This window comes from Schistocerca gregaria, chromosome 2 (assembly GCF_023897955.1).
Source record: "Schistocerca gregaria isolate iqSchGreg1 chromosome 2, iqSchGreg1.2, whole genome shotgun sequence".
NCBI classification, from domain to species: Eukaryota; Metazoa; Arthropoda; class Insecta; order Orthoptera; family Acrididae; genus Schistocerca; species Schistocerca gregaria.
This window is the reverse complement of record NC_064921.1, coordinates 1,023,790,631-1,023,814,289: the sequence shown is the minus strand read 5'-3', so window position 1 is coordinate 1,023,814,289 and position 23,659 is coordinate 1,023,790,631. Positions and strand designations below refer to the sequence as shown.

The window sequence follows — 23,659 nt, the reverse complement described above, 5'->3', positions numbered from 1 at the left end:
GCCCTCCCCCTTTCACTTTTGGCCCTTCACACTAAACATCCCCTCCCACTCTCCTTGTCATGGGTGTTAGTGGACAACCCGTGCATGGTTATGTCTGACCTAGGTTTTCTCCATGAAAGTGGTTTATCCTCCCAGATTTACGTACCTGAATTTCCTTGTGGAATTGGAGTCCCTTGGTTAGCATTGGCTTAGGTTTAGGAGATCTCCGGCCTTGCTTCCAAGCAGCCAGGTTCCCACCTCCTCCATTTCCCTGTGTTTTGTCTGGTCTTTCGTGCCATTCCATTTCTCTTTTTCCTGTATGTATCTTATTCCCCTGTTGTTGTCCCAAATGTGTCACGATTCTGATATGGGGTGTGGAATGAGACATGTTGGCAGCAGTACTGGTGCCTCATCAAACACAATGCCTCCTGGACCTCCCCACCACCATGCCCCCCCCCCTCCCCCCCTCCCCCCCCCTCCCCCCCCCTCCCCCCCGCCGCCCATCTTCCTGTTCTTTACTCTTATTTATTTTAACCTGACAAGATTAATGCTTTCAGGACACCTCTTACACTGGACCAGGATCATATATTTAACTTCAAAACTTATTACATCACTGTTACTTTAAAAAAATCATTTTTAATATGAAATGTCTTCTCCTTTTTTCTGAATGTATCAGGCATTTGTCTTGTTACATCTCCTCTTTACTGAAATTATTGATCTTTCCATTCCATGTTTTCCTCGGTCTTCCTAAAGACATTACGCCCACTGGGTAATAATTCATAATTATTTCATGTATCCTGTCATCTTCCATTCTTGTGACATTGTCCATTTAGTCATTCCTGCATTCCTTACTCCGCTCATTTAATCTTTTCGTTCCCTGATCTTCACTGATGTCAGCAACCATCCTCCTGTCAGTGTGCACCAAGCTACACTTCTGAGTAGTCATATCTCCAGTGTGCAGTGGTTTTATTCTTTATTGATTTATTTTTGTTATAGGCAGTGATTCACTCCCAAATGTCAGTCTGCACTGACATTGTTTTGTGGAACTTTGGTAGCGTTTCATCTCTTACTTCAGTTCTGAATGTTTTACACATTGTTCTGTTAACACAATTAAATCTTTTAGCTTTCTTTTGAACGGAATGGACAGTGTCTTGAAAGGAGGATATAAGATGAACATAAACAAAAGCAAAACGAGAATAATGGAATGTAGTCGAATTAAGTCGGGTGATGCTGAGGGAATTAGATTAGGAAATGAGACTCTTAAAGTAGTAAAGGAGTTTAGCTATTTGGGAAGCAAAATAACTGATGATGGTCAAAGTAGAGAGGATATAAAATGTAGACTGGCAATGGCAAGGAAAGCGTTTCTGAAGAAGAGAAATTTCTTAACATCGAGTATAGATTTAAGTGTCAGGAAGTCATTTCTGAAAGTATTTGTATGGAGTGTAGCCATGTATGGAAGTGAAACATGGACGATAACTAGTTTGGACAAGAAGAGAATAGAAGCTTTCGAAATGTGGTGCTACAGAAGTTTGCTGAAGATTAGGTGGGTAGGTCACATAACTAATGAGGAGGTATTGAACAGAATTGGGGATAAGAGGAGTTTGTGGCACAACTTGACTAGAAGAAGTGATCGGTTGGTAGGACATGTTCTGAGGCATCAAGGGATCACCAATTTAGTATTGGAGGGCAGCTTGGAGGGTAAAAATCATAGAGGGAGACCAAGAGATGAATACACTAAGCAGATTCAGAAGGATGTAGGTTGCAGTAGGTACTGGGAGATGAAGAAGCTTGCACAGGATAGAGTAGCATGGAGAGCTGCATCAAACCAGTCTCAGGACTGAAGACGACAACAGCAGCAGCTTTCTTTGTATCTCCTTTTCTGTCATAAATTTGATAGTATTTACTACGATTTGGCACTAGTTTACTCTTTGTATTTTCTTATCATTTGTTGCTATTTTGCTGGGAATTGGCTCCTAGATCTGAAAGCAATAACTTTTTTTTTTTCTTTGAAGATACAAAATCCAATCAGAAGTTGGAAACAGTGTGAAACAAGTCATCCTGCTAAATGGCTTCCTTCCATAATCCCAGATTTTTATGGCTTCAGCACATTTTCATGGTGTGGGTACTTGCACCAGTGTTGACTGGTTTTGGAATTCCAGCTCACCCTGCAATTTCTGGAGCTCCTTTAGTGTTGTTTTGGTGCTGACACGATTTGTGAGTGCTGGATTCAGTTCTGCAGTGACTTTTTGCAGCTGGTGTCGCCTTATTTTCATCACTTTTCTTTTCAGTGACCATCTGTCATTATTACTCAGGACACACATTTGTCCATGTTGTGACATAGCGATGTTCTTCCACTTTCCCTGTATGCAGTATAAATCTTCAATATAGTGTCTCTTGAAACACCAAGTACTTCAGCTATGTTGGTTAAGGAAGCACCATCCATATGAACACCAACAAGTTGCCCAAGTTCAAATTCACATAGCTCCAACACCATGTTCTCACAAGCACAGAAAACACTGTTCTGACAATGATCGACACTTGCATCCTATAGAGGACATTGCACAGTTGCCATTCATGGTCATATACAACAGCACAACTTGCAGGCTGGCTGGCATTTGTATTCATGTTCAAATAAGTGTTTCTCGTGATATTTCCATATTTCTTTCCAACCCTTATAGCTGAATGGTCACCTTTCCCATATTTTATGTTTTATTCCACCCAGGTCTTTCCATTGTTGTTAATTTCTATGCATTATTTAGTTAAGCAATGTATACAGAAAATCAGATGTTTACTCAACGATGACATAAGTTCTTGTTTCAGCAACATGTGCTGTATATAAAAAAACCACATATCGTTTTTTCTTAATAGGTTTACTCAATTTGTCAGTGGCTTCCACTGTCTTTACTCCAATTACAAATATTTACGCAACTTTATCCTGTTCTCTAACCTGTTAATACATACACTCGGAAATGGAACTTACTTCTTTTCCAGTATCAGTTGACCCTTTTCTACACTGTTAAAAATCTTCACTTTGATTAAAGATTCCCCCACCCTCATATTTTTTTGAATTTACTTCCTCTTCCAAGAAATTCCCTTCAGTCGCTCTCTCTTTCTTCTAACCCGTACTGCTTTTGCGAACTGTTTCATTCTATCCTATTTACTACCATGTGGATGGTCACCATTTATGTTAGTTACTAATGAATAAACTTTTAGTTATCATGTTAACAGAATCTTCCATAAGTTTTTGGTAGAACAACATTATAATAAATTAAAAGCACCAGTTTGCTTTTGTTCTACAATATCACTTTTATTGTGTTAACCGGTTTTCGTCTTATAAGGCCATCTTCAGACATTTACTGAGTATTGTCACAAAAGAAGTTACAATGTTTGCAAACAACATTGGAAGAGAAGTAACACGTCTAGACTGAAGCAGAAACATACAGTAACAAACATCTTTGACAGTGTGGTTTAGTTAGTTAACTTTTAGTTAGTTCTCTTCCCTTATGAAATAATGTCCAACCTTCAGTCCCATTTCTGGACTCCTTCACTTGGGCATTCATTTCTCCTCAGCTGCTGGCTACGGTACTTTTTTCTCCCTTTCTTTATAGACATATAGCTCACTAATTCTACATCATTCCACTCCCTGGCAGTCATATTTATTTGTATTATTATCTCCCATTGGTTGTATATATATATTTTTGTTGCATATTGTTGAACCTACTTTCATCATTACTAGTTATTTCTCTCGAAAGCTCTTCTGCTCTGGCTGTGTTGCAAGCTTATGGACTATGGCCCTTCTCTCTCTAAATATTTCTCGTCATCCTCAATGTCAAATTCCTCTTCCAACTTACTATCGTACTTCTCAGTACTTGAAACATCATAACAGTTATATACTTCTCCTAAATTTGAATCGTCTATCTTATTTCTCCTTTTCACTTTCTTCTCTGCTCCCTTTTCTCCTCCTCAGTTCTCCACTAAATCGTCTGCAGTGGTACACAGCTTACCCCCGCCCCCCTGTTCTGCAGAACTTCCTCCTGGGTGCATTTGCCTTTCATTGTTCACAACATCCAATGTTATATGTGCTTCAGTCTCCCTTATATTCCGTCTTTCCACTTTATCAAGCCCAACTGTCCAAATGTCTTCGTACTGAATAAAATTTCCTGTGCTTGTATTTATTGGCTTTTTCTCCTTCATACTGATACATATTATTTTGCAGTCTGCCTGTCTTTGTGACTCAGGTACAAGGTTTATCCCATCCACCTACTGTGACTCAGGTACAAGGTTTATCCCATCCACCTACATGTGTAAGCTGCGCCGTACCTTCAGCTTTCATGATTCAAACCCGGTTGTCTCCTTGTTTCTGGATCTGAGCCTGCTTCCCATTTGCTGAGCAAGACCTACTATTTTGATGGAGACCAATTCTAGCTCTGCCTCTAGCATCATATCCATGATTTGTAGTGGTAGCTCGCATCCTGTATTCATAAGTAGGTGTAACGTTCCTCAGTATTCCACTTTCTCGTGGAACTCAACATGCACTCACCCATACCAGCCATTGACTTCATTTACATAGCTCAAAAATTGCTGTGCATTGCAGTCAGTGATGCTCACGTACTTCGGTACTTCGTTGGGAGCTTCTTACATAGACAACAGATAATAACTTCTTCACTGACAGGTTTTTCGAGGTATTCTAATATCCTACACAACCTTTCACAACATTCTTACATGGCCTATCTAAAGTTCCTTTTATATTCTGAAGCATCTATAAAATCCATTCATTTTTCTCTTTGCTTCTCCACAGATTAGTAATTGGATCAAAACCTTATCATGAATTCATCAAATGTATCACATCTGACCAGCACCTTGACTGCCCATCCTTGTGCCTCTCCTACCAGGTGTTGTTCCTCTAGTCTGATTTTTCCTATTTCTATGCACCCTTCTGGCAAACAAATCTTGTGCTCAAGCACAGAATGAACTTGCTCTGCAAATATTGCAGAAATGGAAAGTGCTGTTGATTTGTGCTTTTCAGAGAATGGGTTGGTAATCAGGGGTGTATGTTGATAAACAGATTGTTATAATACTTAGAAAGTGTATTTTTGCGCAAATGTACACTTTTTAAAGTGGAGCAGCCACTATTGGCATTAATAAATTAAAAGCATAGTAAACTATAATATCAGTAGTGGTTGTTGCTAGATTATAGTGCAAGTCGTTTACAAGACACCATATTTTGAAAAGTTCCCACACTGGCACTTGTACAATATCTGTGGTAGCACACACTAAGGAACAACACAACTGCATACACTAGTTATGTGGATTCTGATGAGTTATGGGACAATTGAGCATCACAGGTTGTTTCAGAATGAACCACCGGCAGCAGAAATACATGCTTACAGACTGGTATGGAACGACTGCTGCACATATACTAACATTTCAGTGGAGATGTCTAAGCAAATTGCAGCAATAAATCATTGCATATTGTCGGGTGTAGTTGGTATGTCCTTGTTGACAGCATTTGACAGCATGTGTGGCTGTGGCTAAGCCATGTCTCCGCAGTATCCTTTCTTTCAGGAGTGCTAGTTCTGCAAGGTTCGTGGGAGAGCTTCTGTAAAGTTTGGAAGGTAGGAGACGAGGTACTGACAGAAGTAAAGCTGTGAGGACCGGGCGTGAGTCGAGCTTCGGTTTCTCAGATGGTAGAGCACTTGCCCGCGAAAGGCAAAGGTCACGAGTTCGAGTCTCGGTCGGGCACACAGTTTTAATGTGCCAGGAAGTTTTATCATATGTCAAGTTTCCCCACAGAAAAAGTCTTCTGGCATCATATCTGGGGTATGAACCAGCCAAGTACAGGTTTTCTGTGTCAAACCCAGCAATTTGGAAACAATTTGTGAAGACATACTGTAATACTTCATGCACTATGGGCTTGACAGCCATTGTGTTGGTGCTATAGATTCCTCCTAGTCTGCAGAGGAACATCTAGCATCCATGGAAGATGGTCTGTTACGAGGCTGTGACACTTGTGCGTATTCAGAGTTCCATCTATGAAACGTGGCCCATGATCTGATGCTTCACTATCTCACACAACATGTGTACACTCCATGGATGCCGATGTTCCACCTGACGAAGCCAATGGAGTTGTCAACAGATCAATAGTGCATTTTTCGGCATATTACCTGGCCATAATTGGTAAATGTGGCTTCATCATTAAACAAGATAAATGTTACATCAGGAGCATCCTGTCTTATTGCTTATATACAGAAGTTAACATGATTCTTGTAATTATTTCCATGCACCTCTTGATGGAGAGAGATGTGGTAGGGATGGAACCTGTATCGATTGAGAATGCATAGGGCACTTGCCTGACTCTTGCCAATTCTGTGTGCGATTGTGCAGGAGCTAACTTGTGGATCAACTGCAAAACCAGCAAGAACTTAATTTCTCCGTCTTCTGTCACCACTTGTTTCCTTCTGTTACATTGTGTATTTATTACACTATCACTTTCTCATAACTGAAGAGACTGAAAAATAATTTCCAAGATGGTTGACATCTATTGGGATATCTTGTCACATACACTGTACAAGAACAAACTGTGTTGGTAAAGCCAGTGTACACTCAATATCTACTGCTTGGACTGCCACAGACTGACTAGCGAGTCACAGTGCATTCAAGGAACACACAAGCACACTGTATGGAAACATAACAACATTGTACCTAGGAACTATACAGGTTGAATGGCACAAAGTGAGGCAATTTTTCAAAATATGATATCTCGTAAATGTCTTTCACTACAATCCTGCAACAAACACCCCTGACATTGTAATTTGCCCTTTTAGTTTGTTAATGTCAATAGGCATTGGTCCATTTTAAAACGTATACTTTTGCACAAAATGTACCCTTTATAAGTATTATTACAATCTGTTTATTGGCTACCAAAACATGCCCTGACTACCAATACCTTCTGTGAAACCCACACATCAACAGCACTTTCCCTTTATGCATTATTTGTGGTGCAAGTTGTAGGTGATTCATCCTGTATAAATACCACAGGCTGAATATCTCCTTGTGGATCAGATTTTCTGCCCATCACCAGTAGATGAAGTTAATCTGGCAATATCTCCTGTTCACATTTAATTCGAGATTAGTGCCTGTTACTTGATCTCACCTGATCGATTTCACATTTATTCTTCATTAATTCCCCTAATATATCCTTACATTGATTCTCTGCCCTTTCCTGTAGTTCTGTCATTCATTTATTTGTTTTCTTAATGTCTTTCCTGATGGCCTCTGTACCTGTTTGGGTGTTAAGCATTTTAGTTACTGTAAACCTGCTTTCCACCTGTTCTTTCATACACCCATTTCTGATTGCAAAGTATTTATCTTTGATTCAAAATTACCTAATGTCATAATTATTGTTTCTCTTTTGGACCCTAGATATTCTTTATTATTATCCAGTTTAGAATTCATTGATCTTGTTGCATTTAGTAACTGTTGACGTAGAGCTATCAGTTATGGATCTGTACTAGTCAGTTGACTGCCAGTCATCAGTCAACTGGCTCCTGTCACTTTCCATTACATCAACCTATGTAGAGGGTGCAAGTGTCTTACTTCACTCTATTCTATTTCTAATAGTTACTGTTATGACTTATGTAGGTAATTTTTTGTTCAATATTTTGGTCTTGAGATATTTCCTCTGCAGGTTCAAGGCAAATATTCATGACTAATCAGTCAGACAAGCCCTGACAGCATGGTCACCATTTATAATGTAACAACTTCTTAGGGCTTTTTCTATAACTTGAACTGTTGAATTTGATGTACTAAGTTCATTTACATCAATAGCATGTTCATTAAACTCCTCCTACAGAGCAGAATCATGCTTTGGAAATGGTCCACTCCTTGAATACTTCCTACATTACAATGTACTTGGAATTATTTGCCCAGTCATTATTAAGGATCTGCTCATTGATACTGTGAATCAACACTGAATAGTAATGGAGACATTCTACACAGTGCAGTAACTGCTGTAGAAAGAGGACCACACACACACACACACACACACACACACACACACACACACTCTTAAATGCTACTCAATACTATGTTAGAGACTGTTGCAATATTTAATTAAATTACCAAAACTGCAGCAACCAGTCACAAAATCATGTTTTATTTATTCACTTTTGCAAATCAATTTCAACTGTTTAACAGCCATCATCGGTGCTTTCAACCAATATGTGCTCTGAGTAGTAATACTGTCAGACTTTGTTTGACCTCTGCTTAAGACAGTATTACTACTCAGGGCACATATTGGTTGAAAGCACCGATGATGGCTGTTAATCAGTTGCAATCAATTTGCAAAAGTGAATAAATAAAACATGATTTTGCAACTGGTTGCTGCATATTTGGTAATTTTGTGGTTTACGGCCGCTGCACGACTTGGGAACCACATGTAGCCCACCATTCAAAAATTTAATTACTTGGAGCAAAGGAACTTTCTCAAGTGTTTTTGGGATTCTGCGATAGAAAGCTATGAGATATGTATTGAAATGGTAGTGTTTTTTTTTTAAATTTGTGTCTTCCATTGGTGTTTACTTATGATATGACAGCTTGAAACTAGTTGTGAACTAATAAAATTATTACAGCAGAAGTGGAAAATGGCACCTATTTTTAATAAATTAATTGCTTCAATATGTGCTATGAATAAAAAAGAAGTTAGGATGTTTAGTTGTCAGATAATGAGACTGAAAAGTTTTGTATGAACATAATCATTCTTGTTCTTTAATTACCATATTATGAAAAGGATAGATTGCCACTAGCCTCATAGAGGACTTCCTTAATACCTTGTTTATGTAGTTTGCCTGTGGTGAAAGCAGCAGGCAATATCAGCAGCCTGTTACCATGTTAGCTGATGTCTTGGGTAACTGCAGCCTCCAGTGCTGTGATTATGAGCAGGCCCCCTCTCGTTCCAGTTGGCAGGGGCCCAGGTGGTCTAGTGTGGCTGGCCTATACTCCACTGCAAGAAAGCAATGCACAAGACTTTTTGGTAGTTGTCATTGCTGTGGTGTTGCACCATTAGCGGCCAGATTTCTTCTCCATATGCATGGAATTGCTCTTCCTCCTTCTGCACAGTGCTGACCTTCATACATACATACATACTTTTTTCCCCCCATCTTGGGTCACTAAAATTCTTTACCTTCCACCTATTGACACTAGATAGAACAGACTGGTTTAAGACTCCCTCGAAAGGTGGAAAGAGCCACAGTGTTGTGACCTGAGCTGAATTCTGGACAATTAAGAATCTGTGTTCAACCTATGTAGAGGGTGCATGTGTCTTAGAGTGGGGTGTTAGCACCTTTTTCTCATTAACTCTTTAATCATTACTCATTCAGTGTCTACTAGCATTCACAGTTCTCTTTTTCTTTTTACCTTCCTGCATTCAGCTCCTCCTCCTCTGCTAATTTAGCTTGCTGTCTTTCCTAATCTTAATTTTGGTTTAATTTTGTCTCAGTATGTAACATACTTCTTTCCTCTGTTTTGAATGTTCTTCCTACATTTCCACCACACATTTCATTTACATTGTACATTTCTTACTGTTTGTAAAACAAGGAAAAAGCAATCACTTACCTGTAGGCGATTTATGTGTGGAGCACAGAAATGGTGTGTCTCTTTGTGCTGCACATGTCAGTCCACTAAGACGAGTAGTTGCCTTTCCCTTATTTTATATATTGCTCCATCCAAAAATTTCTTACTGTTTATCCTTTCCATCTGCCTCATGTTTATGGTGAGTATTTCATAATTTTTGGAGTTCCAAGCCTCAATCGGTAAAAATGAAACTTGTAGGATTGCTTTGTTGTTTGTCTGTGTGTCCAACTGTTAAAAAAAACTTTTCCTCATGAAGGAGTTGAATATCAAGTTGAAACTTATGCAATATGCTTAGGTTTATGGTCCCTTGGCTGTGTAAAAATCTGAAGCTTCTAAGTCAAAGCACTTTTGATATTTATTCATTGAAACCTACAGGGTACTTCCTGTTGGCCTAGAATCAATCAAATTTGGCAAAAAGGAAGGTTTCACAGTGCAACCAAAGGAAAAAATATCCAAAAACTGTAATTATACCACACAAAAAAGATTTTTGTCTTTTGTTTTCAGACTGTCTCTCTGTTAAGATCACTTTTTCTCAGGAACAACTACATATATGAATTCGAAATTTATGTTACGTACTAAAGTCTATGGTCCCTCAGCCGTATAATAATTGTTATCTTCTGAGTCAGTGCAGTCAGTTGGCAGGTCCATTTATGCCACATATTTTGATACTCAGTCACTGATCAAAACCCATACGATACTTCCTGTTGATCTACAATAATGAAATTTGGTAAGAAGAAAGGTTTCACAGTAAAAGTAAAGGAAACCCTCCAAAAATTGTTAATTAGTAATTGTATAACATGGGAAAAAATATTTCTCTTGCCATTTGCTGTCTGACATCAAACTGGAAATTAATACAATCAGTAGTTTTGCGTTCAGGCTAACTGCAACACAGTGGTAAAAAATAATCACCAGTCAAGGAATGACTTTACTGCTCATATGAAGCATTGTAGAATTTATCCATCGCCAGTTTTCTAGGAGTAATTACTCCATGTAGTTGTGGCATTTCAAGTTGTATGTGAAACAGACATTCATAGACTAGTTTGCAAATGTTTATTTTGTGTATAAATTAAAATGCTGTTTCTTCGTGCAGAAAGACTTCTCTTAGGGGGAAAAAAAGGACAGGTGTACACTCGCACACACACACATATCCATCCGCACATACACAGACACAAGCAGACATTTGTGTAGGCAAAGAGTTCGGGCAGAGATGTCAGTCGAGGCAGAAGTACAGAGGCAAAGAAGTTGTTGAAAGAGAGGTGAGGTATGAGCGGCGGCAACTTGAAATTAGCGGAGGTTGAGGCCTGGCGGATATCAAGAAGAGAGGATATACTGAAAGGCGAGTTCCGATCTCCGGAGTTCGGATAGGTTGGTGTTGGTGGGAAGTATTCAGTTAACCCGGACGGTATAACAGGCAGGTCAGTTGGTAAATTACGTGGGTGCTTTCCCACGTGGCTCTGCCTTTGATCGTGTACACCTTCCGGGTTACAGGACTGGAGTAGGTGGTGGTGGGAGGGTGCATAGGACAGGTTTTACACCGGGGGCAGTTACAAGTGTAGGAGCCAGAGGGTAGGGAAGGTGGTTTGGGGATTTCATAGGGATGAACCAAGAGGTTACGAAGATTAGGTGGACGGCGGAAAGACACTCTTGGTGGAGTGGGGAGGATTTCATGAAGGATGGATCTCATTTCAGGGCAGGATTTTAGGAAGTCGTATCCCTGCTGGAGAGCCACATTCAGAGTCTGATCCAGTCCCGGGAAGTATCCTGTCAAAAGTGGGGCACTTGTGGGGTTCTTCTGTGAGAGGTTCTGGGTTTGAGGGGATGAGGAAGTGGCTCTGGTTATTTGCTTCTGTACCAGGTTGGGAGGGTAGTTGCGGGATGCAAAAGCTGTCTTCAGGTTGCTGGTGTAATGGTTCAAGGATTCAGGACTGGAGCAGATTCGTTTGCCAAGAAGGCCTAGGCTGTAGGGAAGGGACCGTTTGATATGGAATGGGTGGCAGCTGTAATAATGGAGGTACTGTTGCTTGTTGGTGGGTTTGATGTGGACGGATGTGTGAAGCTAGCCATTGGACAGATAGAGGTCAACGTCAAGGAAAGTGGCATGGGATTTGGAGTAGGACCAGGTGAATCTGATGGAACCAAAGGAGTTGAGGTTGGAGAGGAAATTCTTGAGTTGTTCTTCACTGAGAGTCCAGATCATGAAGATGTCGTCAATAAATCTGTACCAAACTTTGGGTTGGCAGGCTTGGGTAACCAATGCGGCTTCCTCTAAGCGACCCATAAATAGGTTGGCATACGAGGGGGCCATCCTGGTACCCATGGCTGTTCCCTTTAATTGTTGGTATGTCTGGCCTTCAAAAGTGAAGAAGTTGTGGGTCAGGATGAAGCTGGCTAAGGTGACGAGGAAAGAGGTTTTAGGTAGGGTGGCAGGTGATCGGCATGAAAGGAAGTGCTCCATTGCAGCGAGGCCCTGGACGTGGGGGATATTTGTGTATAGGGAAGTGGCATCAATGGTTACAAGGATGGTTTCCGGGGGTAACAGACTGGGTAAGGATTCCAGGTATTCAAGAAAGTGGTTGGTGTCTTTGATGAAGGATGGGAGACTGCATGTAATGGGTTGAAGGTGTTGATCGACATAGGCAGAGATACGTTCTGTGGGGGCTTGGTAACCAGCTACAATGGGTTTGTGAATTTTAGGAAGTAGGTAGAAGGTAGGAGTGCGAGGTGTCGGTGGGGTCAGGAGTTTGATGGAGTCAGGTGAAAGGTTTTGTAGGGGGCCTAAGGTTCTGAGGATTCCTTGAAGCTCCGCCTGGACATCAGGAATGGGATTAACTTGGTAAACTTTGTATGCAGAGTTGTCTGAAAGCTGACGCAGTCCCTCAGCCACATACTCCCGACGATCAAGTACCAAGGTCGTGGAACCCTTGTCAGCCGGAAGAATGATGATGGATCGGTCAGCTTTCAGATCACGGATAGCCTGGGCTTCGGCTGTGGTGATGTTGGGAGTAGGATTAAGGTTTTTCAAGAAAGATTGAGAGGCAAGGCTGGAAGTGAGAAATTCCTGGAAGGTTTGGAGAGGGTGATTTTGAGGAAGAGGAGGTGGGACCCGCTGTGATGGAGGACGGGACTGTTCCAGGCAGGGTTCAATTTGGATAGTGTCTTGGGGAGTTGGATCATTAGGAGTGGGATCAGGATTATTTTTCTTCGTGGCAAAGTGATATTTCCAGCAGAGACTACGAGTGTAGGACAGTAAGTCTTTGACAAGGGCAGTTTGGTTGAACCTGGGAGTGGGGCTGAAGGTGAGGCCTTTGGATAGGACAGAGGTTTCGGATTGGTAGAGAGGTTTGGAGGAAAGGTTAACTACTGAATTGGGGTGTTGTGGTTCCAGATTGTGTTGACTAGAATTTTGAGGTGTTGGGGGGAGTGGAGCTGGAAGTGGGAGATTGAGTAGATGATAGACATATCCATCCCATGGATATGTGTGTTAGTGCGAGTGTACACCTGTCCTTTTTTCCCCCTAAGGGTAGTCTTTCCGCTCCCGGGATTGGAATGACTCCTTACCCTCTCCCTTAAAACCCACATCCTTTCGTCTTTCCCTCTCCTTCCCTCTTTCCTAAAGAAGCAACCATCGGTTGCTTATATATATGTGTGTGTGCTTATTTTGTGTAAAGCTACATGGCATATTGTAGAAGATGGTGGTAACCTTTTGTGATGGAAAATGTTGCTAATGTAGGTTTTGTATGATAACGTCATGAGAATTTTAATTTAGTTTGTGTCTAATCTGCATGAAATTATGAAATAACGTTGCAGATACCATAAATTTATTGATTCTGTGTTCAATCTTTTATTTAAGATGTAAATAAAGAATATATTAATGGTTTTTCTTTCGTTTAGGACTAGTGGTTACTAATGCTGTTTTCCTTCCTCATAGGCCGCAATATACAAGTATTATTCCGACACATGTCCTTTCAAGACCTTCACGTGAGAATGGTCCTGTTGGCTCAAATGTTACACAGCCTACTTCTCCAACAAGTGGATTAGCCCATCCAAATTCTTCAAGTGATGGTGGGTCTGTCAGCCCAGATGTTACACAGCCTACTTCTCCAACAAGTGGACTAGCCCATCTAAATTCTTCAACTGAGGGTGGACCCATCAGCCCAGATGTTACGCAGCCAGCTTCTCCAATAAGTGGATTAGTCCATCTAAATACTTCAAGTTCCAATACTAGTTCACCTATTACTGGTACCACTGAACAGCAATCGTCAGCAGGATCCAATCCTGGCAGTCCAGTAAACCAGACACCAAGCCAGAATCAATCAGGGAACAGGGAGCAGAATGGCATCTTCCCTCTTCGAGGAACTGCTGCATCACGCAGGCCATTGGTTCCGGCAATAACAGGCTTCCAACCAAACAAAACAGTGAGGTATTTCACATTTTGATCTGTGTGTGTTATGAAGTTCATTATCTCTGCATATGTGACCTCCACTTAATAATGAAATATATGGGTGTAGTTGGTAGTTTCTTTAAAAGAAAACTTCATAGTGCTTACCCAAGATACATGGAATGAATACATGAAATTGAGCCAAATTTTAGATTTGAGCTTTAATTTCAGATAGTTTTAAGAGGTGAATTAATGGATTCTTTGTGACTTCTAGTAAATCACCATGCACTATAATTAATGAGTCATTGTTGGACAAATGACACACAATCATGTGCTGGGTACACAACAAAAGATAATGTTACCAATTTGTGTAATGTTCCTGCTTCTCTCCTTGTCACAAAATGTGACTACTACTATTATTACCAGACTTACTCCTACTCCTGCTGCTGCTGCTGCTGCTTCCTCTTTCCTGATAATGTGCAAAACAAAACACACTTCTTATTCTGCAATGTACTTACACCACAGTAGATGAAGGGAACACCTTAATGGTGATCACAGTTCTTCTTCCACCACTATTAAGTATAGAATGTAATCTCAGAGTTAAGGTCAAGTAACTAACATGTACTGTCTTTTTTAAAATTATAAATACGTAGTGTGATTGTGTTAGTTGGATGTTGCACGAGTGGCAATGGAAGTTGAATGAGTGGCAATAGATATTTCAAAGTATACAATTAATAAAGAACTCTATATTTAACATAACTTTGTGTGTGTGTGTGTGTGTGTGTGTGTGTGTGTGTGTGTGTGTGTGTGTGTGTGTGTACTGTGCCATTAACTTAAATAATTACGTATTTGGTGATAAGATTTTGATACAGGATTTCTGGCCAGGGCTTATCTTTTTAGCACTGCTGATAGAAGCATATAAAAGAACACAAAATTTTGCGAACTCTTCACTTCATGGAGGGAAGAGAGATATGGGTCGGCGAAGGTTGAAAAGGCAGAGAGGTCACTCAGACCCCATGATGAGAGGTACTCGTCTGTTAAGAATAAGGTGGCAAGCACTTTATGGACAATAAAAATGATGTTGGAGCTACGTATCACTGTAAATTTTATCGAAACATAATTAACCTGAGTAGCAGAAATTCTTCTGATTTTACACAACCCTTTATCAAGAACTTTCCTGAAACCATCGACATTTTATATTTTGCAGTTTGTTATTTATACAAACTTGTTTAGGCCAGTAGGAAAGAAATTCTAGCTTTTATAATTTTTGTATGTCGCTTTTCTTATGTCACTAAAATTGTAAAGGAGAGTGAGGAAGACATTCAGTTGTCATTGAGAGTTACAAATTTAACTTGTGAAAGTTTTCTTGGTATTATTTTCTTATATTAACTTAACTTTAACACTATTGCGGAGGTATTTATAAATATATTTCTCTTACATGCAAGAAGTGAAATACATGAGCAAGTTCAAAAGCATAAGAGTGCACGTTCTGTGTGTATGGATGAAACCCTGTTGTTTGTTACAAATTATATCCATCAAATTTCAATTTTAAATCAACTCACCATTAGGCAACTCTGCAAATAAAACATTTATGTTTACATTAGCAACAAAAAAAATTTGAACTTGTGCTTAGTTCCAGAGGGAAAAAAGAAAACACATACCTTCATAGCGGAAGATATAACAAACCTTCAGATTCTTTCAACTTCAATTATGGGTGACAGTAACATTGAAATCTTCATGGGTGAAATTAATAACTTAATAGTTTCATCTATCTACAGACCTCCAAAGAAAGACATTTGTTTCAGTTCTCCTAATTTCTACAATCAAAAACTTTGTTGTCGTGGTTTCAACAGCCACAGTGTTGTCTGGGATACCCTGAAGAAGATGTAAATGGAGAGGCCCTTCTAGAATGGGTGAACATAATAAGCTTCACTTATCCATCACAGCAATCTACCCTCATCCTTCAACAGTGGCAAATGACAATTTGGTTACAATCCTGACCGTATTTTTGCTAGTGAAAACCTGTCCCAACAAAGCATCAAATCAGTTTACCAATTCCACATACACAACACCATCCAATGATGTACCAATTAGTATCAGCAGCCACACTACAAACTGTGTATTTCAAGTGAAGATGAAATTTCAAAAAAGCAAATTAAAAAAAAGATCATAATTATGTTAGATGAGAGGATCGAAACAATTCAGCCTGTTTCAGAATTGTATGAAGAAATAGTGAACACTGTCAGGTTCTGCTATTGCAAACCTTTTTGTAGAGGCTGTGGAAACATATCCATCCATACATACAGGGACTTAATCCAGCAACATGCATTCTATTCAGTGTATATAAAGATAATTTTGAAATGAACCCATTTAGTGCTGATACCATTGCAAGTGGTTAACAAGTCATTTCCCTAATTTCTGAGTCACACACACCCGGTGTATAAGTTAGTGGAGGAGGTAGACATGGGAAGAAATAGCCACAAGGCATGAAAACTACCAAAACACCTCAGCAATGATGCTTCTGAGACTCAAGTGCTCTGCAACATATCTGCAACCCAAATAGTAAATGAGCTCATTGAAAGCAGCAAACCAAGGAAAACTGTAGACAAATCAAAGTAAAAAACTGAAACATAATAGTAGCATTCTGCCTGATCCTTTCATCATGAAAGATCTTTAATAGAGCACTTAACAAATACAAACATGTCAAAGCAGCAGGCTTAGATGACATCTGTATTGAACAGTTCAAAAGATTTGGCGCCATCAGCAAACAGTGGTGCTTTAATTTACTAAATAACTGCACAATCAGCTGTAAGATTTCAGAACTATGGAGAAAGGCTGGAGTCACTGTAGTTAGGAAGTATGGTAAAGATGCAAATGATTCAAAAATCTACAGCTCAGTCTCCTTGTTACATCATACACACCAAACACTCAAGCAAATGATATTAGACAAGCTGTCCAAAATAATAGAACCAGTACTTATACTGGAACAGGCAGGTTTCCAACAAGGGAAAAGCTGCACCTCTCATATGTTACACCTAATGCAGTATACTGAAGATGGCTTTGAAAACAATAAAATCGTGGGTGTAGGTTTCATTGACCTGATAGCAGCATATGACACAGTTAACCACTGCTTATTGCCAAAGAATCTCTGTGAACTAACAAAGAATTATAAACTGACTCAGATATTAGAATGCCTACTTTATAACGAAAGATTTATTTTTTTGTTGAGTACAGTGTGAGAGAAATAGGCGGAAGAACTACAAAGATGGCTTCCCACACAGAAGCGCCTGATCTGCCATCCTCTTTAACATCTGCAGCAATAGCCAGCTCTGGGCAGATGGCCCTGGAAGAACCCAATTAGAACACAGCACTACACCCAAATATTTAAGAGTCAACCTTGATCGACACGCACTTACAGGAATCATTGTTTGAACACCAAAAGGAAACTAGCTGGTACAACTTTGGAAAAACAGCTTCATGTTCTGAGGACATCAGCCGTAGCCCTCTGTTACTCTACTGTAGAATCACCACAGCCTGCCTGAGATAAAATCAGTTCTGCTGTGATTCTACCATCTGACTAGAAAGAAATAAAGCAATAAATCTAGACCCCCCAGGGGGGTCCACAACTCTTTTGTGGATATGTGCGTGGTGAGAGCGAGGTCCCAAGCTATTGCAGCTTTCCTTCTTTCCAGGGCCGCATTTCCTTCCCTTTCCCCTCCTTTCCTCTCCTTGCTCCTTTCCCCTCACCCTCTCCTCTCCCTCTCTTGGTGTCCTTGCTTATGTTGGCCCCCGCTATCCTCCTGGTTATGTTGGTTTTGCAATTTAGCTTTGTTGAGTAATCACCTCCTTTTGGCACTCCCTGGTCCCCTTCTGGGGTTTGACCTCCATTACTAAATTTCTCTTCCGTAGTGTGCGCCATTTGGGGAAGAGCACCTTACCTAGTGTCTCCGATGTGTGTCCTCCTAGTTCATTCCACCTTTTCTTTCACGTCGTTGTCTGATGCTAGGGTGCATAGCCAGCACGGTAGCCAGTCCATGTGGTGGGGACGGTATGTACCTTTTTGGTTGAGCCCCCTGAACACACAGGGACCACACTTCTGATACCTGAGCTGTGATTTTCTCATGCAAGCCTTGGAGTGGTTGCTCGTCATCCTGGAGCATCGGAACTCCTGGCAATGGCCACCGTGCCAGACGGCCCTTGCTGTGGCTGGGTTGCACCTGTGGGGAGAGCCCGTGATCGGAGTGGGTGGTATCAGAGCGGACACTATGCAAATGAAACAAATACGGGTCCAGAACTCTGGCCGTTCTTCTGCGGCCGTCTCTCTGCGTGGAACTGATTCTTCTAGTGCTGCTTCTCCTGCCCCTTCGGCCTTCCCTTCCATGGCTACCCCCTGGGAAGAGGGCCATGCCCGTCGGTTAGGGGCAAAGCCTTTCCCCCGCTACCTGGTTTCCACCAGGACTGATGGGGATACTTTCACCAATACCAAACCTTTATTCTTTGTGGAACACATTGAAGACAAGTTTGGGGAAGTGGATTCCCTGAGCAAGATGCGATCGGGTTCGTTGCTGAAGCAGTTTTGCTTCAGCTGCCCAGTCTATGGCTCTTCGTGCCTGTACCCATCTTGACACAATTCCTGTGTCCATTACCTCCCCACCAGTCTCTAAATATGGTTCAAGGTGTGATTTTTCACAGGGATCTCATCCTTCAAAGTGATGAGGAACTTCGGGACAATCTCGGATGGCGAGGTGTTCACTTTGTTTGGCATATTCAGAAGTGTCCTAACGACAATCACATTGATACTAGTGACTTTATCCTGGCCTTTGAAGGAGATATCCTCCCTGAGAAAGTAAAGATTATGGTTTATCGATGTGATGTGAAGCCGTACATCCCACCTCCCATGAGGTGTTTTAAGTGCTGGTGTTTTGGACACGTTTTCCCGCTGTTCGCAGGCCCCTCTCTGTGGTGACTGTGGACATTTAATCCATGAGGGGAGTCTCTGTGTCCCCCCTCCTGTGTGTGTTAATTGACATGGCAATCATTTTCTGCGTTCACTAGATTGCCCAGTATATATGAAGGAAAAGAAGATACAGGAGTATAAGTCCCTTGATTGTTTAATCCACACAGAGGCTCGTAAGAAGTATACACTTCTTCACCCTGTGCCCATGACCCCCTTCCTCTCCCCAGCCCCGGACCCCTCTCTCCCCCCCCCCCCCCCCCCTCCCCTGCATCTCCCATACCTTCTCCTCTGGGCGCTGCTCCCCCTCCCCAGCCAGAGAAGTGTCCCACTCCTCCGGCATCTGCCGGTCAAGGGTGCCCCTCCCGGGATGCCAATTCCCGGTACCCTCCAGGCAAAAAGGTGTGCTGCAACACGACGACCGCGAGAACCGCGGTCTGTCGGCCCCCAGGTCGCTCTATCTCTTTCTGTTCCTGATCTTGCTGCAGCTGGCTCATTTATGCCACACAGCCATCCTTGATCTCAACCTGAAAAGAAGAAGAAATGTAAGTCCCGGGACAAAGAGCCTCTGGTGTCACCAGAGGTCCTATCCCCGGCTTCACAACCAGATTCTGACCAGTCATTCATGGATGTCACCCCCTCCTTGTAGGTGTCGGGTGGTGACCCGGCGATATGTCTGGTTTTAGCCTGTTCAGCCACCATTTAAATCATCGTTCTGTGGTTATCCAATGGAATTGTAATGGATACTACCATCACCTTCCGAAATTGAAATCCCTTATTTCGTCTTACTCTGAGCATCAGTAAAATGAGATTCCTGTAGAACCACACAAGCTGTACTCACCGAACCTCTGTGGGTTCCGTGTTTTCTGTCGAAATCGGGTCAGACCCCTGCGGGCTTCTGGTGGTATTTGTACGTTGGTCCGTACAGACATTGCTAGCACGTGGATTCCTCTTCAAACAACATTGGAAGCAGTTGCTGTTAGGGTTAGCCTGGACTCTGAGGTCACAGTTTGCAATCTTTATCTCCCTCCTGACAGGACTCTTACACCTGCTGCCTTAACTGCCCTTCTTCAGCAACTTCCTCCTCCCTTCCTCCTTCTTGGGGATTTTAATGCTCATCCCCCCTTGTGGGGCAGTGCATTTTCGTCTAGACGAGGTCTTCTCTTAGATCAGTTTATTACAGACCATGACTTGTGCCTTCTTAATGATGGCTCCCCTACTCATTTCAGTGCCAGTCATGATACCTTTTCTGCCATTGCTCTTTCTCTTTCTTCTCTCTCTCTCTCCTCCATTACATTGGTCGCAATACGACGACCTTTGTGATAGTGACCATTTCCCGTTGATTCTCTCGTTCCCTTCCCGCTCTCCGATGGACAGGTTACCTCGTTGGCCTTTCCAACGCACCGATTGGCCTCTCTACACTGCGCAGGTCACATTTTCTCCCTCTTTGTCGTGTTGTATTGATGACGTCCTACGTGACGTGTCTGACGCAATGGTTAGTTCTGCTAGCCTTGCTGTACTGCACTCATCTGGACCCTTTAGTCACCGGCAAGTCCCGTGGTGGAGTACAGCCATTTCCATTGCCATCCGTGATTGCCGTTGAGCTTTACATCATCTTAAGAGGCACCCATCCGTTGACAGCCTTATTACCTTTAAACGCCATCACACTAAAGCCCGTTATTTAATCAAACAGAGCAAACGGATATATTAGGAATGATTTGTTTCTTCCCTCGGTTCTACTGTCCCTACGTCACGGGTAGTGGCTACTCTTCGCTCTCTCCAATGTTGCCATCAGCAGTCCACCCTCCCAGGCCTTCACCTCCCAGATGGCCTTTGTACAGACACGTTGATTCTTGCGGAACATCTTGCGACCCATTTTGCAATGGCATCAGTATCAGCCTCCTATCCGGCTGCTTTCCTTCGCCGGAAACATCAGGCCGAAGCTTCCACCTCTTGTTTTACCCTTTGTCAGTCGGAATCTTACAATGAACCTTTTACTAAATGGGAATTTCTTTCCGCACTTTCTTCTTCTCATGATACAGCCCCTGTCCCAGACTCCATTCATAACCAACTGCTTCAACATGTCTGGTGACTTCCCTTCTCAGTGGAGGGATAGCTTTGTGGTTCCTGTCCTTAAGCCTGGTAAGAACCCCCTATTTGTTGATATCTATCGGCCAATTAGTCTGACAAATGTTGTTTGCAAGTTACTTGAATGGATGGTAGCCCATCGGCTCAATTGGGTCCTTGAATCTCGGGATCTATTGTCCCCTTACCAGTGTGGCTTCCGAGAGGGACGGTCTCCGATCGATCATTTACTTCGCTTGGAATCCGCAGTTCAGCAGGGTTTTTCCCAGCGCCGCCATTTGGTTGTAGTATTTTTTGACCTACGCAAGGCCTATGACATGGCCTGGCGCCATCACATCTTGCTTACACTTCATCAGTGGGGTCTTCGGGGCCCACTCCTGATTTTTATCCACCAGTTCCTGTTCCATCTGTCATTCAGGGTTCGAGTTGGTACTGTTTTTAGTTCTTCACAGACCCATCAGACGGGCATCCCACGGGTTCTGTATTGAGTGTACTTCTTTTCTTCATTGCTATCGATGGACTTGTGGCCTCTGTCGGTCCTTTGGTCGCCCCTGCCCTGTATGTGGATGATTTCTGCATTTGGATTAGTTCCTCTTCGATGGCCTCTGCAGAACAGCAGCTCCAGGGAGCTATACGGCGTGCCTCTGTGTGGACCCCCTCACAGGGGTTTTAATTCTCTTATTTCAAATCGCGGGTGGTCCACTTCTGTTGCCATACTACAATACACCCTGATCCAGAACTCTATCTCAATGCACAACGATTGCCTGTGGTCCCACAGTTTCGTTTCCTAGGTCTTCTTTTTGACAACAAGCTCACTTGGCTGCCCCATATCAGACATCTGAAGGTAGGATGTTTCCATAAATTCAATGTCCTGCGCTTCCTTGCCCACTCCTCTTGGGGTGCGGACCACTCTCTCCTTCTCCATCTTTATCGTGCTCTAGTTCTGTCTCGCTTGGACTATGGTTGTCAAGTTTATGGTTTAGCTGCTCCTTCCACACTGAACGTGTTGGATCCAGTCCACCATCGTGGTATCCGTTTGGCCACTGGTGCCTTCCCTACGAGCCCTGTTGATAGTCTCCTGGTTGAAGCTGGGACCCCCCCCCCCCCCCCTCCTTTCTGTTCGGCGGTCCCAGTTTCTGGTGGTTCCTCTTCCACTCATCCTTCCTATTCTCTCCTGCTCCAAGACTATGGACGTCACCCACCCGACTCCTGCCCACAGGCGGGTTTATCGGTTGGGCTCCGCTTCGCGTCTCTTTGCCGTGATTTTCAGCCTCCTTCTTTGTCCTGTCTTCCTTGCTCCCCCCCCCCCCCCCCCCCCCCCCCCCCTACCCCTTGGTTAGTTCCTTGGCCTCGAATTCGGTTGCATCTCCGCCGAGGTCCAAAAGATTCCATCCCACCGATGGTGTTCCGTTCCTTTTTCCACCAAATATTATGGGAGTTTCGGGATGCTGTTGCTTTTTACACTGATGGCTCTAAATCTGCTTATCATGTGGGATATGCCTTCAAGTCCTCTGTTGGAACAGAAAATCATCTGTTGCCACCTACATGTGGGGTGTTTACTGAGGAATTGATGGCAATTTCCCAGGCCCATACCTTTATTAAACAGTCCCAACACAACCGTGTTTTGTTATGTACAGACTCAATGAGTGGCCTTCTGGCTATTGACCGGTGTTTTTCGCGCCATCCCTTGGTCTCTGCCATCCATGAACATCTCGCTGATATTCACCGTGCTGCTTGTTCTGTTGACTTCCTTTGGGTCCCTGGCTATGTGGGTATCCTGGGTAATGAGCTCGCTGTTCGTTTGGCAGGGGGAGCAGTTTCTTACTCCCCGTTTTCTGTTACCCCTCCTGCAGCGTATTTACGGCTTCACATCAAATCCCACTTCGCACAATCGTGGGAGGCTACTTCCCTGTCTAATAAACTTTGTGCGATTAAGGTGACACCAGGCCCGTGGTGTTCTTCCTTTCGCCTCTCCCGAAAGGACTCGACCACACTGTGTCGTCTCCGCATTGGCCATACCAGGCTGACCCATGGTTTCTTTTGCGTGATGAGCCACCCCCACTTTGTGGTTGTGGAGCCTTCCAGTCAGTAGCCCACATTTTGGTTGTATGCCCCCTTCTTTTGCCTCTGCGTGCTAATTACAGGCTCTCCCGCTCTTTACCTTTGATGTTGGCTGACGATTACCGGATGGTCGATCTGGTTCTCGGTTTCCTCTGGGATAGTGGCTTTTATTCTCAGTTTTAAGGTTTTTAATCTCTCTCTAGTGTTGGGGCAGGGCGGTGAGTGTTGGGGTATCTCCCACTGTAAGCCGTGTTTGGATATTCCTGACTCCCCTCCCTGACCGAGATCCTCTTTTCTACCCTTTTACTCTGTTTTTATCATTTTTTAAGATTGGTTAGTCTCCTTTTCCCATACGCACTTCTACATTCTAGTGGTTGCACCTTTTAAGTCGCAGGTGGTCTTGCCTCTGCTGCTTCAGAGGTGGGATATTCCCTGTCTGTACCATAGCGTTGGGTTCTCTCCCTCACTGACTTACCTCATTTTGTTTTTACCATTGACAACATGACTGCCCTTTTACATTTTTAGCCCTTTCCCTTTTATCGTTCTGACTTTTCTGAGATGTCACACTATCG

The 23,659-nt window shown here is 42.6% G+C and overlaps 1 protein-coding gene across 2 annotated transcripts in view; it reads left to right on the top strand.

The window, feature by feature from the left end:
* LOC126335532 (E3 ubiquitin-protein ligase SMURF1) overlaps positions 1-23,659 on the top strand; it is a 187,480-nt gene that overhangs the window by 71,728 nt on the left and 92,093 nt on the right. The window contains exon 6 of one of the 2 annotated variants that reach the window (XM_049998905.1): positions 13,538-14,029. The exons of the other annotated variant lie outside the window; for it this stretch is intronic. Within the exon in view, the coding sequence (XP_049854862.1) occupies positions 13,538-14,029 (492 nt within the window). The remainder of the gene's footprint in view (positions 1-13,537; positions 14,030-23,659) is intronic. 2 annotated transcript variants of the gene reach the window in all.